The sequence below is a fragment of the Haliotis rubra genome, unplaced genomic scaffold (assembly GCF_003918875.1).
Source record: "Haliotis rubra isolate DU_JTF1 unplaced genomic scaffold, ASM391887v1 Scf15, whole genome shotgun sequence".
Taxonomy (NCBI): domain Eukaryota; kingdom Metazoa; phylum Mollusca; class Gastropoda; order Lepetellida; family Haliotidae; genus Haliotis; species Haliotis rubra.
The window spans coordinates 2241561-2260371 of NW_025765447.1; the positions used below are offsets into that span (position 1 = coordinate 2241561).

The 18811-nt window shown below is 40.7% G+C and overlaps 1 protein-coding gene across 1 annotated transcript in view; it reads right to left on the reverse strand.

The window, feature by feature from the left end:
- LOC124270176 (integrator complex subunit 13-like) overlaps positions 1–18811 on the reverse strand; it is a 414381-nt gene that overhangs the window by 16638 nt on the left and 378932 nt on the right. The window contains exons 7-8 of the mRNA XM_046705203.1: positions 16198–16282; positions 2636–2731 (exon numbers count right to left, since the gene is read on the reverse strand). Of these exons, the coding sequence (XP_046561159.1) occupies positions 2636–2731; positions 16198–16282 (181 nt within the window). The remainder of the gene's footprint in view (positions 1–2635; positions 2732–16197; positions 16283–18811) is intronic.

Consider the following 18811-nt stretch of genomic DNA (forward strand, 5'->3'; position numbering starts at 1 on the left):
CTTTTCGCAACCTGCCGTGTACCATAGGGTCTTTACTGCAGCCTGTCTTATACCATAGGGTCTTTACTGCAGCCTGTCTTATACCATAGGGTCTTTACTGCAGCCTGCAATATACCATAGGGAATTTACTGCAGCCTGTCTTATACCATACAGTATTTACTGCAACCTGCCTTATACCATAGGGTCTTTACTGCAACCTGCCTTATACCATAGGGTCTTTACTGCAGCCTGCCTTATACCATAGGGTCTTTACTGCAGCCTGCCTTATACCATAGGGTCTTTACTGCAGCCTGCCATATACCATAGGGTCTTTACTGCAGCCTGCCATATACCATAGGGTCTTTACTGCAGCCTGCCTCATACCAAAGGGTCTTTACTGCAGCCTGCAATATACCATAGGGTCTTTACTGCAGCCTGCCTTATACCATAGGGTCTTTACTGCAGCCTGCCATATACCATAGGGTCTTTACTGCAGCCTGCCTTATACCATAGGGTCTTTACTGCAGCCTGCCTCATACCAAAGGGTCTTTACTGCAGCCTGCCATATACCATAGGGTCTTTACTGCAGCCTGCCTTATACCATAGGGTCTTTACTGCAGCCTGCCTTATACCATAGGGTCTTTACTGCAGCCTGTCTTATACCATAGGGTCTTTACTGCAGCCTGTCTTATACCATAGGGTCTTTACTGCAGCCTGTCTTATACCATAGGGTCTTTACTGCAGCCTGCCTTATACCATAGGGTCTTTACTGCAGCCTGCCTTATACCATAGGGTCTTTACTGCAGCCTGTCTTATACCATAGGGTCTTTACTGCAGCCTGCCTTATACCATAGGGTCTTTACTGCAGCCTGCCATATACCATAGGGTCTTTACTGCAGCCTGCCTTATACCATAGGGTCTTTACTGCAGCCTGCCTCATACCATAGGGTCTTTACTGCAGCCTGTCTTATACCATAGGGTCTTTACTGCAGCCTGCCTTATACCATAGGGTCTTTACTGCAGCCTGTCTTATACCATAGGGTCTTTACTGCAACCTGCCTTGTACCATAGGGTCTTTACTGAAACCTGCCTTGTACCATAGGGTCTTTTCGCAACCTGCCGTGTACCATAGGGTCTTTACTGCAGCCTGTCTTATACCATAGGGTCTTTACTGCAGCCTGTCTTATACCATAGGGTCTTTACTGCAGCCTGCAATATACCATAGGGAATTTACTGCAGCCTGTCTTATACCATACAGTATTTACTGCAACCTGCCTTATACCATAGGGTCTTTACTGCAGCCTGCCTTATACCAAAGGGTCTTTACTGCAGCCTGCCTTATACCATAGGGTCTTTACTGCAGCCTGCCTCATACCATAGGGTCTTTACTGCAGCCTCTCTTATACCATAGGGTCTTTACTGCAGCCTGCCTTATACCATAGGGTCTTTACTGCAGCCTGTCTTATACCATAGGGTCTTTACTGCAGCCTGCCTTATACCATAGGGTCATTACTGCAGCCTGCCATATACCATAGGGTCTTTCCTGCAGCCTGCCTTATACCATAGGGTCTTTACTGCAGCCTGCCTCATACCATAGGGTCTTTTCTGCAGCCTGCCTTATACCATAGGGTCTTTACTGCAGCCTGCCTTATACCATAGGGTCTTTACTGCAGCCTGCCATATACCATAGGGTCTTTACTGCAGCCTGCCTTATACCATAGGGTCTTTACTGCAGCCTGCCTTATACCATAGGGTCTTTACTGCAGCCTGCCTTATACCATAGGGTCTTTACTGCAGCCTGCCTTATACCATAGGGTCTTTACTGCAGCCATTGAACATTTTGCTTCAACATATGCACTGCTTTCAACACCAGTCCTGCCCATCTTAATGGGCTTACAATGAATGTAACAGATATCTGTAAATAATCGAGTCTGGACCAGACAATCCAGTGATCAACAGCATGAGCATCGATCTGCGCAATTGGGAACCAATCACATGAGTCAGCCAAGTCAGTGAGTCTGACCACACGATCCTGTTAGTTGCCTCTTACCACAAGCATGGGTTACTGAAGATCAATTCTAACCCGGACCTTCACGGTCAGTTTGTGAGTGAGTGAATCAGTCTAATGTTGTACAGTACCCTAGTGTGTGTTGCCTCAATTTGGATGGAAAGCTCAAAGTTTGTTGTTGGTAGTTAAATGCCACACTCAAGCAATGTTCTAGATACATGTCTGTAAATAGATAAACCTGAACCAGACAATCCAGTGATTGACATCATAAGCACCGAAGTATGCAGTTGGGATAAGATGACGTGTCAAATCAAGTCAGCGAGCCTGACCACCCAGCCTAGACACCTCTTACCACAAGCATGGGTTGTTGAAGACCAATTCTTACCTGGATGTTCATGGCTCAAAGCTCAAAGTCCTTGATGGTTATCACTTTTGTGAAACTACAAGTTGGCACTGTTAAACCTTGGGGTGAACCAGGGTTCAAACTCACAATCACAGGCTTCTGGCACACAGTAATTTCAGTTGACTGGAAACTTGAAGTGGGGAAGATATTGACAGAAGCATGTATATACTCTATTATGATGCTGTTTCTCCCTGAAGCACCAGTAAAATGTCTCCAGATATCCTGTCCAAACTGCTGCCACCTACCTATGCTGTTGGACTTGGGTGTGCACCACTTGAGAGTGACCGTCTCTGTGGGAAGTCCTTCCTTGGACGGTATGACCAGTCCCTCTACATGGCTCACTGTGAGACAAAGGGCAAAGGTCACATGTTGAATACGATTCATTATTACATGCTTAGCCTGTGAAACACATAGGTGTTCCTTTGATGCTGACGGATGATAAAGTAGACAGAATTAACATACAACTTGTTCAACATTGTTATAGTAATGTTCAAGCATACACCCCTATAGTATAGTCAAGCCACCAGTATATATACAATGTTATCCATACATATTGTCTATTTTGTCTATGTTCTGAACCTGCGGATTTGTTGAAATACTGAAGCATCTGTTGGTTCAAGGGTCCTGCTGATCTCAATACATCTGGGATTCGAGGCAAGTCAGCTGTTTGATCAGTAAATGATCAAATCTGGACCAGACAAACCAGGGGTTGATATTATGAGCAACTACCCATCAAACAAGTCCAGGATAAACACACCTGATCCAATTGAATGACAAGGAATTACATATTGGGCCCGGCAGTAGACGCAGAATATTGTCGGTCCCTACCTAAAGACTATTTGGATAGCTGGGTACTGTCTACCACTAGTGAGTTTAATTACCTTACTACTTGGGTGCCATTGTACAAAACAACCTTAAGTTATGGTCACCTTTGCGCTAAGACTACCTTAGGTCTATGTTAAGGTATCGGAGTTACGGTCACCTTAGAGCTAGATCACTTTGTACAACGGCACCCTGGTGGTCGAAAGAATGATTGGAATATACAGGACAATGATATGGCATATTGATAACACTGATGTCAGAATAATGGCATTATGACAACAATGATATCAAGACTGGTATGGTTCTAACACTGTCAAGTGGTATAGGTGAGTCTGATTTCGGCTCATGGGATCCACTCGACCAAGTCACTGAACTGCCCTGCCCACCCACTCCACCCTACTCCATCCACTCCACCCACTCCATCCACTCTTCTGACAAAGACAGGCTCCTGGGAACTGATTCTAACCTTGTGTTCCCATAGAGCTTTGGCAGATGTCCACAAATAAAAGTGTAAAGGTTCACGCTGATTTTTACCTCACACATGGCCATGTATTACTTAAACCATATCAGATACAGGCAATATCCAAAAATACTACTTGGTACAACTAGTTCTAGATAGTTGACAGTGTAGAGGACTGCTGTTGAAAATTTGATTGTGTGATAGCCAGCCCAAGAGATGCTTTATGATGTAACAAAAGTCAGGTATAATCGCTATCTATAACATATACCATATTTGATTAAGTTTCAATACCCCAAATAATTACTGCAGTGTTTTTAAGTACAATAATCAGGACAAATTAAATCCCAACTGCATCATTATTTTTGTTGTTCAAACTGCATGACCAGATGTGGCACAAGGATCATACTGTGTTTGCAAACAGATCCATATTAAATCTTTAGATGTACACAGATCTGTATTAGATAAACTTTATGAACTCACCATAACTAAGTAAATCAATCTTTTACAAACTTCTGTTTTCAACTTCACTTTTCATCTTTTTCAAATAAATATTGATGGTTTCCATACAAGTGCATACATCTCGTAAGTTTTCAGGAAATTATTTTCAGCAAAGCTTTTCATTTTCTCCCCAGAGTAACTTCAAACCCACAACTGATTTTTGAACAATGCCTTCAACTGAGTAATTCACTCTAGAAAGTAGAAGTTTGTGAAACAGCTGATTTCACATTTCTCATGATGTAATTCTCCCTCAGTGCTAGAGTTTGTACAATAACACTTTACAATCAGGTTTAATGTACTAATACATTGTTCATAAGAGAAGCTTCAACACCCATGTTTAACTTATTAAACAGTTTTAAGTATTCTGAATCCATGTCACCATTAACAAGTTCCACATAATTATTGGATGGTTGGGTAGCTCACTGGTTGAAGTGTTATCTCATCACATGGAGGGCCAGGGTTTGATTCCCCAGAGAGAGTTTGGATTTAGAAATTGCTAAAAGCAGCGTAAAACTTTACTCACTCACTCAGCCACATCATGACCAATGATGCAGCTAAATCCAGATAGATTCACTGAAACAGAATGTGGACCTAAAGATGCAGCAGAGTGAGTGAATGAGTGAGTGAGAGAGGGAGAGAGCAAGAGAGAGTGATTTTCAAAATGCAAGCATGAGTGAGGTTTAGTCCTGCCTTTACACTAAGTAAATTTCAAAGTATCTGGAGCAGGTAAATGTTTCATGGGGCCATCATGATGATTGAGGAGAACCAGTTCATCATCAACCCTGTCGCTTACCCCTCGGGTATGTATAAGTCCAACAGCCATATTAACTATTTCACAGGTCAAACGTAGGGCCCGTGAGTGAGCGAGTGAGTGAATGTGTGAGTGAGTGAGTGAATGTGAGTGAGTGAGTGAGTGAGTGAGTGAGTGAGTGAGTGAGTGAGTGAGTGAGTGAGTGAGTGTATCAATCATTACTTCAGTGTGACCGATTAAGGTTCATCTCAGTAACATCATCCCGACATTTGGTTTTCATTCATAAACTGCAAACATGAATCTAAATCTCACCACATTGTCCTACTAGCAATGCATGCTGGTACAACAAGATTGAAAGACTTGAGTACACACACAATATTAAAGGAATACTGTAATGATCCTTCCCATTAGTTTCCCGAGATTGCTCAACCACGTAAGATATTAGTGTATTATGACAGACCATTATCTTCCTTGAAGACCGGCGTCAGCGGACAAACGGACATCTTTATCTGAAAAGTGCACGGTCAGCATAAACATGATGCGGAAAAGCACTTTGAATCAGAGTTGTACTTGAGGAATTGCAGTTGATATCTCCCATTTGATTCCTATTTAGCCCAATCAGCTGCTTTCTGCCCAGATTCAAGCGCTGATGTTGCGTATAGCCTCTGTAAGGCCAGAAAAGTGTCGTCATTAAATAGGATGTTGGAGCTGTCAGTGAGCTGGTTTAAAGCCAATGAGAGAAACAAGAGGGCCTGTTCTTCCTGGAGTGTTTGATTAAAACTAAAGAGTGAGTGAGTGAATGGCTGTTCTATGTCCTGGTGAGCACCATATCGCAGCAGTCACTTGGTGTAATGGCAGTGATTGACTCAATCAATCATGAAAATGACACATACTACTCCGAGGACGTTAAAGAACACCTGAATTTTTCATATTACTACATTTAATCTGTCTCGACATAACATGACATTCTACAACACGACAGATTAACGATAGTAATATAGGAAATATTGGGTGTCCCCTGTGGCATGATCCTGGTTCCAAGTTATGACTCCAAGAGATTATCAACAAATTTGCAAAAATCTGCCCATTTTCCAAAGCTTATATTAAATCCTGTTGATAAATGCGTACCAGACCATCATGCTGCTGCTGCTGCACTGTTGTCATTGTGGCTGGTTCTGATCCATGAATTTACTTGCAATTCTGAACATGCATTTAACCTCGGAAAACTGATACAATTACAGGTCACCATGCAAGATTACATGGAGTGAGTGAGTGAGTAAGGTTTTACATCACTGTTAGCAATATTCCATTAATATCATGGTGGGGGACAGCATCAATGAGCTTCATACATTGTAACCATGTTGGAAATTGAACCCGGGTCTGTGACGTGATGAGCAGATACTTTAACCACAAGGCTAGCCCACCACCCCCAAATTACAGGGAGTGAGTGAGTTAGGTTTTACATCACTGTTAGCAATATTCCATTAATATTATGGTGGGGGGACAGGATAAATGAGCTTCATACATTGTAACCATGTTGGGAATTGAACCCGGGTCTTCAGCGTGATGAGCAGATACTTTAACCACTAGGCTAACACCACCCCACCCCCACCCCACCCCAAATTACAGGGACATTTTACATCAGATAAACAGATATGAGTTATTTCTGTACACTGAGCATTCCTCAACGCATCCAGTCATACGAGAAGTTGTTGGTTGGGTGTTAGCACTGCACTCAGCCATATTCCAGCTATATGGCGGCGGTCTGTAAATAATCAAGTCTGGACCAGACAATTCAGTGATCAACAGCATGAGCATCTATTTACTCAATTGGGACATGTGTCAACCAGGTCAGCGAGCCTGACCATCCTATCTTCTTAGTCGCCTCTTACGACAAGCAGGGTTACTGAAGATCAGATCTCACCCAGATCTTCGCGGATGCATAAGAGAAGTCAGTTATTCCTGTCGTGATGAGAATTATCCCTGTGCATCCAAACAGTGACACAGAATCTAGAGATGTCACCGAGGCAAAGAACAGATCAATATCAATCCTAAATTGTACAATTTAATTTTCACGTATATTTAGATTGAATGGTCAGGAACTGATACCGAACCATCATGTTCTTCACCAGTCCAAGCACACACTTCCTTTCTCCATCAGTCGGCGCTCACCAGCACTAATACCAAACTTGATTCATGTTTTTTCTGAAATAGTGTTGAACATACTGATCTGAGAACTAACAAACCAGGCTTCATTGGTACAATATTTGTGAAACTATTTTGGAGTATCTTAAATTGATTCTTTATATTGACTATCAACACAATTTCCTGTGTTATCTGGCAATCACAAACTGGCACGTCACACCCTACATGAAGTTCACATGATCTGCTGGTAGTAGAAACATGGTTCATAGGCTGACCTTCTCCAACACAAAACCAGAGACACTGCAAGGTTGAATCTGTTTGAAGAGTTAGTAAGGGTAATAATGATTAAATTATGGTGGTGGCGGTATAGCACAGTGGTAAAACGGAGGCTTGTCTCACATGGTTGCTATGTTTGAATCTGTTAACAGTGTTAGTTAAAGGTCACATGCAACGTAAAACACAACTTTGCAGATTCTGATACCTTTCGGTATGGACTTACCGAAACAAAGCGTCAAAAATGCAAATTCAACTTAAGTTGAAAAATAACGCGATGAAAAAAAACGCGCGAAATCGGAGTTCAAACGTTTCACTAATTTTCCCCAGACTTTTTCTGGGGAATACGGGTTTCAACAGCTGGGCTGCGCTCATAGCATGTGCACAGTGAAATAGGTTCGCGCAACTTGGAAGCGGGCTGTCTGGTGAATACTCGGTGAAGGCTTTGGTGTGAGCTATTTTCATAATGTTTTGTTGATATCTCACAGGCGCGAGCTTTTTATATGTTATGACAGTAAATAAACTGTTTATATAATTTCATTTGTCTATTTCACCACACGTTCTTCTTACCGAGTCACTTTCTCAGTTCGATACTTAAAAGCAATGTCATTATTTAGCGTTGACAGAATTTCTAACTGTGATATAGATATGTCGCTGTCACAGACAAAACTCAATGTCTTGTTTTATTGACACCTGTGTGTCTGCCTGCCTGTCTGCTAATGACAATATTCAATACACAACTGAGATCACTGACCACATGCAATTTGAACTTAACACCAATCAGGCTATATACCATAAACAAAACGCATTGATTTATGGCCCGAGTTCGGTCTCTGTCACATTATGTAATTACACAGACAGGCAGGTGTGATAGTTGAACACATGACATGTTATGATGTCTGTTGATTGCAAAATGTTATACACAAAAAATGAGCATGTATTTACAAAACCCAACATGAGCCGTGAAGGCGGCATCTGCTAATGAACCAGCCGTTACACTTGAGTGCACACCCACCCGCTCTGACTGGGTTCGGTATCCCGGCTGCTTCGTTTCGAGGGAGGTAAACCCAAGTACAAAATATTGCACTTTTGATTTGCGATTATACGCTTATAATTTTGTTTATTTGTTTTTTCATAATCAGCAATGCATATTATATGTCATGAAGAAGTGATAATTGTGTTTTAATTATGTTTGATTTTTTGGTTGCATGTGACCTTTAAGGTAATGATTAAATTATGGTGGTGGCGGTTAGCACAGTGGTAAAGTGGAGGCTTGTCACACAGTTTCTGTGTTTGAATCTGTTAACAGTGTTAGTTAGGTAATGATTAAATTATGGTGGTGGCAGTATAGCACAGTGGTAAAGTGGAGGCTTGTCACACACGGTTGCTATGTTTGAATCTGTTAACAGTGTTAGTTAGGTAATGATTAAATTATGGTGGTGGCGGTATAGCACAGTGGTAAAGTGGAGGCTTGTCACACAGTTTCTGTGTTTCAATCTGTTAACAGTGTTAGTTAGGTAATGATTAAATTATGGTGGTGGCAGTATAGCACAGTGGTAAAGTGGAGGCTTGTCACACAGTTTCTGTGTTTGAATCTGTTAACAATGTTAGTTAGGTAATGATTAAATTATGGTGGTGGCGGTATAGCACAGTGGTAAAGTGGAGGCTTGTCACACAGTTTCTGTGTTTGAATCTGTTAACAGTGTCAGTTAGGTAATGATTAAATTATGGTGGTGGCGGTATAGCACAGTGGTAAAGTGGAGGCTTGTCACACAGTTTCTGTGTTTGAATCTGTTAACAGTGTTAGTTAGGTAATGATTAAATTATGGTGGTGGCGGTATAGCACAGTGGTAAAGTGGAGGCTTGTCACACAGTTTCTATGTTTGAATCTGTTAACAGTGTTAGTTTGGTAATGATTAAATTATGGTGGTGGCGGTATAGCACAGTGGTAAAGTGGAGGCTTGTCACACAGTTTCTGTTTGAATCTGTTAACAATGTTAGTTAGGTAATGATTAAATTATGGTGGTGGCGGTATAGCACAGTGGTAAAGTGGAGGCTTGTCACACATGGTTGCTATGTTTGAATCTGTTAACAGTGTTAGTTAAGGTAATGATTAAATTATGGTGGTGGCGGTATAGCACAGTGGTAAAGTGGAGGCTTGTCACACATGGTTTCTGTGTTTGAATCTATTAACAGTGTTAGTTATAATAATTTAGGTGGTGATGCAGTAGCAGTGCTGAAGAGGACACTTGGCATGCACAATTTCTGTCTTTGAATCATCTGATAAGGTTAAATTTACAATATACAATGGTTTTCTAACTTCTTTGAAGAAAGATCAGGTGTTTAAAGCAGAAAATTCAAATACCATAACAATTCGAATGCTGTTAATTACTGTATATTGGGAAAGTCTGGCACATGAAATTACTGCCAGTGTTTAAGATAAACCCTACTACCTGCATTAACTTTTGATGACATTACCAAAGATCAAAGCTAACTCTGCATGTGTTATATATTTCTAAGAACTAAACGGCGCCATGAAGTGGTAACTTCGTGTCAGTCAGTGGTGTCTTTCAACGATAGATGGATTTGCTGCTGTAGTTGCTGTCGTCATTGACGGGAAAGGTTGGAATGGTGTGTTTATCTAAGAGTACAGTCTGGCTGGCTTATGTCTGGACGAGTGTTATGAAAGCTACTTGATGAAATGTAGCAGGTCACTCAATGTTCCTGGTCAGGTCATCGACACTGAGTGACAAATGTTGCGGGTCACCCAATGTTCCTGGTCAGGTCGTGGACACTGAGTGATGTATGGAGTAGATCACACAATGTTCCTGGTCAGGTCATGGATACAGAGTGACAAATGTAGCAGGTCACTCAATGTTCCTGGTTAGGTCGGGGACACTGAGTGACGTAATTCAGAAAACAACTTGTGAGGGAATGTTGACATAATTATGCAGGTGGGTGGTTGAGAAAGCGGGGCAGGTTGACACATATGCCTAATTACATCTTTTGCTTGTTTGTTCCACAAAAATAACCAACTTGTGAAAGTACTGTAGACTACACTTATGATGAACACGCTTATAACAAATTGACAGATATACGAAACTGTTTTGCCAGGCAGGGCAACAACATATAACATTCTGTTGCATAATGTCGTCAGGGATCAAACTACAAGCCTAGGATAACACAGGTAGCAACAAGTAACATTTGTTGCATGATGTCGTCAGGGATCAAACCACAAGCCTATGATAACACAGGTATATCTTTTTCATCTCAACAAAATACTTCTGACAAAAGGACAAACTCTCATCTTGAAAACTGTACTAACAACCTGATCCCATTTTCATACTGTTTCACATCAAGTACATTAGGTCAAATAGTTTCTTTGCGATCAACAGTTTTCATTTCTGTGATCATAAAATTATCTTGTTACTTGTTACATACTTAAAGTGACTTTCGTGTTGTATTATACATTAACTGGCGTTAATTGGTTGTTTTCTAGAAGTAGCCATGTTTGGAAATTTCAGAGTTATATTTCCTTGGAAATAGTCCTAGACTATTTTAATCACTCAGTAATTCACAACAAATACAGGGTTATGTTGACCTGAAATTTCACATCAAGTACAGGATTATGTTGACCAAGCATATCAACCCATACCAGACTGTGTACAAGGCATTTCACTATACAGGCCAAACTGCGTTGACCAAATGTTTGTAGAAAAAGTACAAGGTTGTGCTGACCCAGCATCCCTATAAATCGCTTTTCCTGATAGCAGAAATCCTCTCCTACAACTAACATTAGTGAGTTGACCAGACAACGACCAGACACAACACAACAAGCTGCCCCTTGAACACAACCTGTCTTAACACAACACTACAAGCAGCTCCTTGAACACAACCTGTCTTAACACAACACCACAAGCTGCTCCTTGAACACAGCCTGTCTTAACACAACACCACAAGCAGCTCCTTGGGCACAACCTGTCTTAACACATCACCACAAGCTACTCCTTGAACACAACCTGTCTTAACACAACACCACAAGCTGCTCCTTGAACACAACCTGTCTTAACACAACACCACAAGCTGCTCCTTGAACACAACCTGTCTTAACACAACACCACAAGCTGCTCCTTGAACACAACCTGTCTTAACACAACACCACAAGCTGCTCCTTGAACACAACCTGTCTTAACACAACACCACAAGCATCTCCTTGAACACAACCTGTCTTAACACAACACCACAAACAGCTCCTTGAACACAACCTGTCTTAACACAACACCACAAGCATCTCCTTGAACACAACCTGTCTTAACACAATGCCACAAGCAGCACCTTGAACACAAATTGTCTTAACACAATGCCACATGCTGCTCCTTGAACACAAATTGTCTTAACACAACATGCTCTTCCCAGCCTTTAAAACCAAGTTCTTGATCCCTCGCTCAGACACACGGCAAAGCTGCTCTCAGGAGACTCATGAAATAGTCAAAGAGCAGAAAAATCCACTTTAAGAAGGTTGTACATCTTCCCTTGGCAAACACAAACAAGATGTTTTGTATGCTCTGTTTTGGGCAGTAACAGAAAACAAGACAATTACAAGTTATCCTGTTTACTCAAATCTCTGCATTTTCTACCCACCATAACACTTTATGAGAATAAATAAATATTTTCTGCAGCTTTATCAGCTTCTATCATTGTAATAAACTGGCAGCTCAGTCTCTGTGCCATGGTGTGGTCCAGACACGAAGCTTCTTGCCTGGACTGATTGATGCAAATGAAAGGAACCCATATCATCTGGAGACCATATCTAAACTTCAAAGAAATGCACCAATTGCTATGATTATCAGAAGTTTCTTTCAACGAGTGACAAAGCTGTCTAAATTGAAATCAAATTTCATAGGACTTGCAACGATCTCTGATGCATGATAAAACCTTTTTTTTCGACCAGGATTGATCCGAACCTGAACCGGAGGTTGAAGTGATTCCCCCGAGTTCTGTGATGTGTTACAAGGAGTGGACAGTATTTCCTGGGAGATATCCACCATTGATTCCAGACCATCTCTGATAACGGTGTAAGGAGCAGAGTACACAGAAAACATTTTTTCGGTAATTTCAACAAGTATTGACGAGCCAATTGATGAGACTGGGAGACATAAATCCATACATGACATTTGGACAAGTCTGATTATCTGTCAGCCATTTTTTCACATGTTAACCTTGAACTAATGGTTGTGTGGATGCTGTTCGATGTCAGCAGCATGTTAAAGTCTCCATGGACTGCAAACAAACCCAAACATTATTATCAATCTGTACACAACACTGTGGCTTGATGACGTAAACAAGGCAAGCTACAGAGCTGAACAGCTTGGTCCTATGTTAGTGTCTTCTCATGACAAAGGGGGTGGTGGGGTAGTCTAGTGGTTAAAGTGTTTGCTCATCACACCTAAGATCTGGGTTCGATTCCCCACATGGGTACAATGTGTGAAGCTCATTTCTGGTGTCCCCTGCCAAAAAAAGCTGCATTAAACCATACTCACTCACTCACTCACACTAATGACAAGGAATGGGTGCTTGGACCATTTCTAATGTTGGGGAAAACATCAACTGACATTAAAGATGAAACACTTATTTTGATGGCTCCTTCTTGTCCGCTACAAGCATAATGTCAGAGTTCGGAACAATATTCTAGCTTGTCAGTGTTTAACAGATTGATTTATTAAGATCGCAAATCAAGAGGAGTCTTTCAAACAAGAGACAGAAATATTGTTTGTAATTTCAGGAACTATTCATGAATGAATTGATGAGCTGGAATCCACAAGTGACATTTGTACATGTCAGAATATCTTTCAGACACTTTAAAACATCTTTCTTTGACATGCTGGAGTGCGAATCCTGTGAAATGTCACAGTCATCATTATTCCTTCAACACGATATTCCAGCTAGTTATTGTTTAATGGATTGATGTATCAAGACGACAAGAATCAAGGAAATAGCTGCAAATCTTTCAAAGCAGAAACATAAATACAAGAATGTGAAAGAATTAATACCCCACAAACATGTAAGGAAAGGAAACTCATGAAGTATTGGTAATCATTTTCTATAAATACATTGATAAAGATGAACCATCAGATGCTGTCAGATAATAAATCTCACAAATCTATACGTATAAAATGATAGTTGATAATTCTAAAAGGAAAATTCTTTTATCACATGAAAGAATAATTAGATTTAATCTGAAGTTATGCAAGAAGTTTCAGTCATAAAACAGCTCACTCCATAAACATGCCACTCTTCTCAAGAATGACCTTGGTTTAGCCGTTGATTCCGTACGTTCCACTTTGTCCTCAGAATGTCTTTTCAAATAACCTTTTTTAAAAAGCATTTCGATGTCAAGTAATTAACCTTTCCATCTTCAATCAAATATTTGAGACATTCTACTGAGTGCATGACTTGAAAACTATTGAATCCACATGTAGAGATGTAGAGACCTAGAACTATGCCCAGACTATATATAGTGCTTACAGAAAAACAACCCAACCATTCCAAGTGCATATCCATCTAAAAAGCAATTAGTTGGATACCAAAATTGACATAAATAACTTTGTGAAAATGCTTTGAGTTATCTGTCAAAAGAATACCATGGTGCGCTAGCTATGACCAATGCTTATTCATGTTGACGTTAATGCCATGGTATCTAACTTAAGGGATGCTAAGAAAAGCCATCCCCAAAAAACTCAACATTTCACTATTCTGAGATTTAAATGAGGCAAATTAGGACAGGATTTCCATTCAATGACTGAAGACAGAAGAACTGCTCATCCAATTTTGAAAGAAAACTGAAATTTATCTTCAGCTCCAATAAATTGTGAAACAATAATTATTAAATATATATATTTCTAAAGCTAAACTCTTTATGTTAGACAAATATCTCCATTCTCTAGATTGAATTTTGTAAAACTATTTTGTCCTTTATTTCTTATACAAAAAAACAACAAAATGAAACTATATGTGTATTCAACCCTGCATGAAATATTTGAATTAAGACATCGTAGATTATATATGTAGACTCCAGCACTGAAACAACCCTAATGGGTGGTGTATCTGGGGACAACTGATGTCACTCACCAAGCTGAAAAACCAACACGCAAACAAGAACTGGAAATAAATGATACTACACTGAAACCCTTTTAAAGGGATGAAAATGTTTCTTTAAAAAACATACACTGGAAGTAAGCCAGAAGTCTGGTTGAATGTACGGTATAAGTATATAGTACAGCAACAAAAGTCACCCTTGATCCAACTAAATATATGAATATAAGAAGATCCCCAATTTTTGCTTTTTGCCCATAACATGCTAACCACTGAAATCCAATTCCTCTTCCAAAGTGGACCTTCCATATACTTTTTAAAATCCCATCATATTCAATTATATTGGAACATTTGTACAATAACTTGAACAATGTCCCATGTCGATAGCATGGACAATGCCCCATTTCGATAGCATGGACAATGCCCCATGTCGATAGCATGGACAATGCCCCTTGTCGATAGCATGAATAATGAACTATGATGACAGCATGAATAATGAACTATGGCGATAACATGAACAATGCCCCATGTCGAGCATGGACAATACCCTATGTCGAGCATGGACAATACCCTATGTCGAGCATGGACAATACCCTATGTCCATAGCATGAACAATGTCCTACATTGATAGCATGAACAATGCCCTATGTCGAGCATGGACAATACCCTATGTCAAGCATGGACAATACCCTATGTCCATAGCATGGACAATGTCCTACATTGATAGCATGAACAATGCCCTATGTCGAGCATGGACAATACCCTATGTCCATAGCATGGACAATACCCTATGTCCATAGCATGAACAATGTCCTACATTGATAGCATGAACAATGCCCTATGTCGAGCATGGACAATACCCTATGTCCATAGCATGAACAATGTCCTACATTGATAGCATGAACAATGTCCTACATTGATAGCATGAACAATGCCCTATGTCAAGCATGGACAATACCCTATGTCCATAACATGAACAATGCCCTATGTCAAGCATGGACAATACCCTATGTCCATAGCATGGACAATGTCCTACATTGATAGCATGAACAACATTCAAGTCAATAGCATTGATGAGGAATGATCCTAGGCAAGGAGCAGAGTCTGAACACTCAATTCATTGAGCAGCTTCTCAAGACAGGCACTAGTCTCTGAAATAAACATATTTTACAGAAACATCTTTTCTTAATAAAATATAACATAAAGGAGCCGAGAGACTTTCTTCATAAGAAACTGAAACTGCTAACATCAAGACCTGTAACATATTCTAGATTTGCATGTGCTGTATTGGACATTTGTTTCAGGCTCTGTATGACAGACTATGTATGAACACCGTGGGCTGCTTGGAACCTGATATACCCACCCCAGAATCACTGCAGGAAGGTCCACATCAGCTGGGGCACTGTCAATCACAGGTAATCATAGGTGTGGCCATGATGTCAGCCTTAATATTGTCTTTTATACACGAGCTGGTTCATCAGAACTCACCTGTTTGTAAGATCTGTAGAATATTTGGTGTGGCCATGATGTCAGTCTTAATGTTGTGTTTTATACACGGGCTGGTTCATCAGAACTTACCTGTCTGTAAGATCTGTAGAATATTCGGTGTGACCATGATGTCAGCCTTAATGTTGTGTTTCATACACTGGCTGGTTCATCAGAACTCACCAGTCTGCAAGAATTCCTGTAGAATGTTTGGTAGGACCTTAATGTCCAAGCTAATTTTGTGTTTAATAAACTGGCTGGTTCATCTGAAGTTAACTCACCTGTCTTGAAGATCTCCTCATGCACAGATGCTGGGTGCAACAGCTCTACGTCATAGTTGGCGGAGGAGCTTGCATTCTGCTCTTCCTGGAACATAAATGAACTGTCAGTCACAGGGAGATGACTGACTGACTGACTGAGTTTGGTTTTACGCCGCTTTTAGCAATATTCCAGCAACATCACGGCGGGGGACACCAGAAAATGGGCTTCACACATTGTACCCATGTGGGGATTCGAACCCGGGTTTTCGGCGTGACGAGCCAACGCTTTAACCATTAGGCTACCCCACCGCCCTCACAGGGAGATGAGAGGGAACCATTACTGACAATAGTGTGCCTATTTGTTTGTTGATGACTGATACCATAGTTAAGGGTATGATACATATAATAGTTACATCAACTACTGTTAACCTGGAATCACATAGATTAAATCTTCAGTGAGTGAGTGAGTGAGTAAGTTTAGTTCAGAGATAAAAAACATCGGATCTATTTTATGAAACCAAGTCACCAAGCATAGCCATAATTGGATGAACACTAAAAGATAAATAAATGAAGCGAGTGGTTGAGTGCTTTAGGGTTGGAGTGAGTGGGTGAGTGAGTTAGGTAGTGGTTGAGTGAGCGTGGGAGAAGAGAGGAGTGGTATGAGTGTGCGAGTGAGTGAGTGAGTGGGTTGGCTTTTATGCCGCTTTTAGCAATATACCAGCAATATCACGGCACGGGAAACCAGAAATGAGCTTCACACATTGTACCCAATTAAATCTTGAGAGCAATGATAACAGGAAAGTGAAAATGTTTCAGGTGGACATACGCTCAAGTATCTATAGATTCACCATAGTAGGTACAAAAAACAGCTATTATGAAACGTATCTCTCATTTCATAATTAAACATTGGATCTTTATGTGAGTGAGCCTTAGGTATATTTCAGTTATATCAAGGTATTGCCAGCTGATTAAAAAGTAATTTTTAATTTAGAACCAATATTTTATATGCTGTTGTATATATTATTAGAGTTTACAAAACAATTTTAGTTCTTAAATACAATATCTTGAATTAACTACAAATTGCAGTTAAGTGGCTCTTGCTTGTTCAACATGAACAGAAAGTAAAACATTATCTATCTATATTTTTCTCAAAGTTTGTTCACAATAATTCCATTTTTTTCCCTTCAAAGTAGACAGAGGATCTCATATTGCCAACCTAGCCAATAAATGTTCATGCAAGCCATAAAACATGTCAGGTATGGAACGGAAGAAGAACATTTCTGTAAAATGACTGACTGACTGACAGAGTTTGGTTTTACACCGCTTTTAGCAATATTCCAGCAACATCACAGCGGGGGACACCAGAAATAGGATTCGCACATTGTACCCATGTGGGGATTCGAACCCGGGTCTGCAGCGTGACGAGCCAACGCTTTAACCACTAGGCTACCCCACCGCCCATTTCTGTAAACAAAAAGTCCAGAGTGAGTGAGTGAGTATGGTTTTACGCCGCTTTTAGCAATATTCCAGCAACATCACAGCAGGGGGACACCAGAAATGGGCTTCACTTATTGAACCCATGTCGGGATTCGAACCCGGGTCTTCGGCGTGATGAGCCAACACTTTAACCACTAGGCTACCCCACCGCCCATTTCTGTATACAAAAAAGTCCAGAAGGAGAGGGCAACAGGTCTATGTGAGAATCCCACACAGACACAGATGTATTATTGCCTGGAGCAAACACATAAATATTTGATAATCAACGGATGTTCTTGGCATGAATTACACATGAACACCTTGAGGCAGTGTTAAAGCTTCCAAACTTTCTCTACACAACTCTGGAAAACTCATGCTCTGTCACAACAAGATCAGAGACACCTCATCTCAAGTGCATCACATGAATGATTGAATTTCTAACACTTCCACCCCCACCATCACTACCACCACTACCCCCATTTCCACCCACACCACCGCTATCGCCACTTCCACCAACACCATCACTACCCCCACTTCCACCCACACCACCACTACCCCCATTTCCACCCACACCACCACTATTGCCACTTCCACCTACACCACCACTACCCATCCACACCACCACTGCCCACACTTCCACCCACACCATCACTATGTTGCCCCTTTAAATATACATGGAGATGTGAGGAACTAAACTCATATATGTAGCTGTACAAGCAAACGCTTTACCCGCTAGGCTCTACTTGTAGTGACACTTAGATATACATGGGGATGTGAGGAACTAAACTCAAATATGTAGCTCTACAAGCAAACACTTTACCAACTAGGCTCTACTTGTAGTGACACTTAGATATACATGGGGATGTGAGGAACTAAACTCAAATATGTAGCTCTACAAGCAAACACTTTACCAACTAGGCTCTACTTGTAGTGACACTTAGATATACATGGGGATGTGAGGAACTAAACTCAAATATGTAGCCCTACAAGCAAACGCTTTACCCGCTAGGCTCTACTTGTAGTGACACTTAGATATACATGGGGATGTGAGGAACTAAACTCAAATATGTAGCCCTACAAGCAAACACTTTCCCTACGAGGCTCTACTTGTAATGACACTTAGATATACATGGGGATGTGAGGAACTAAACTCAAATAT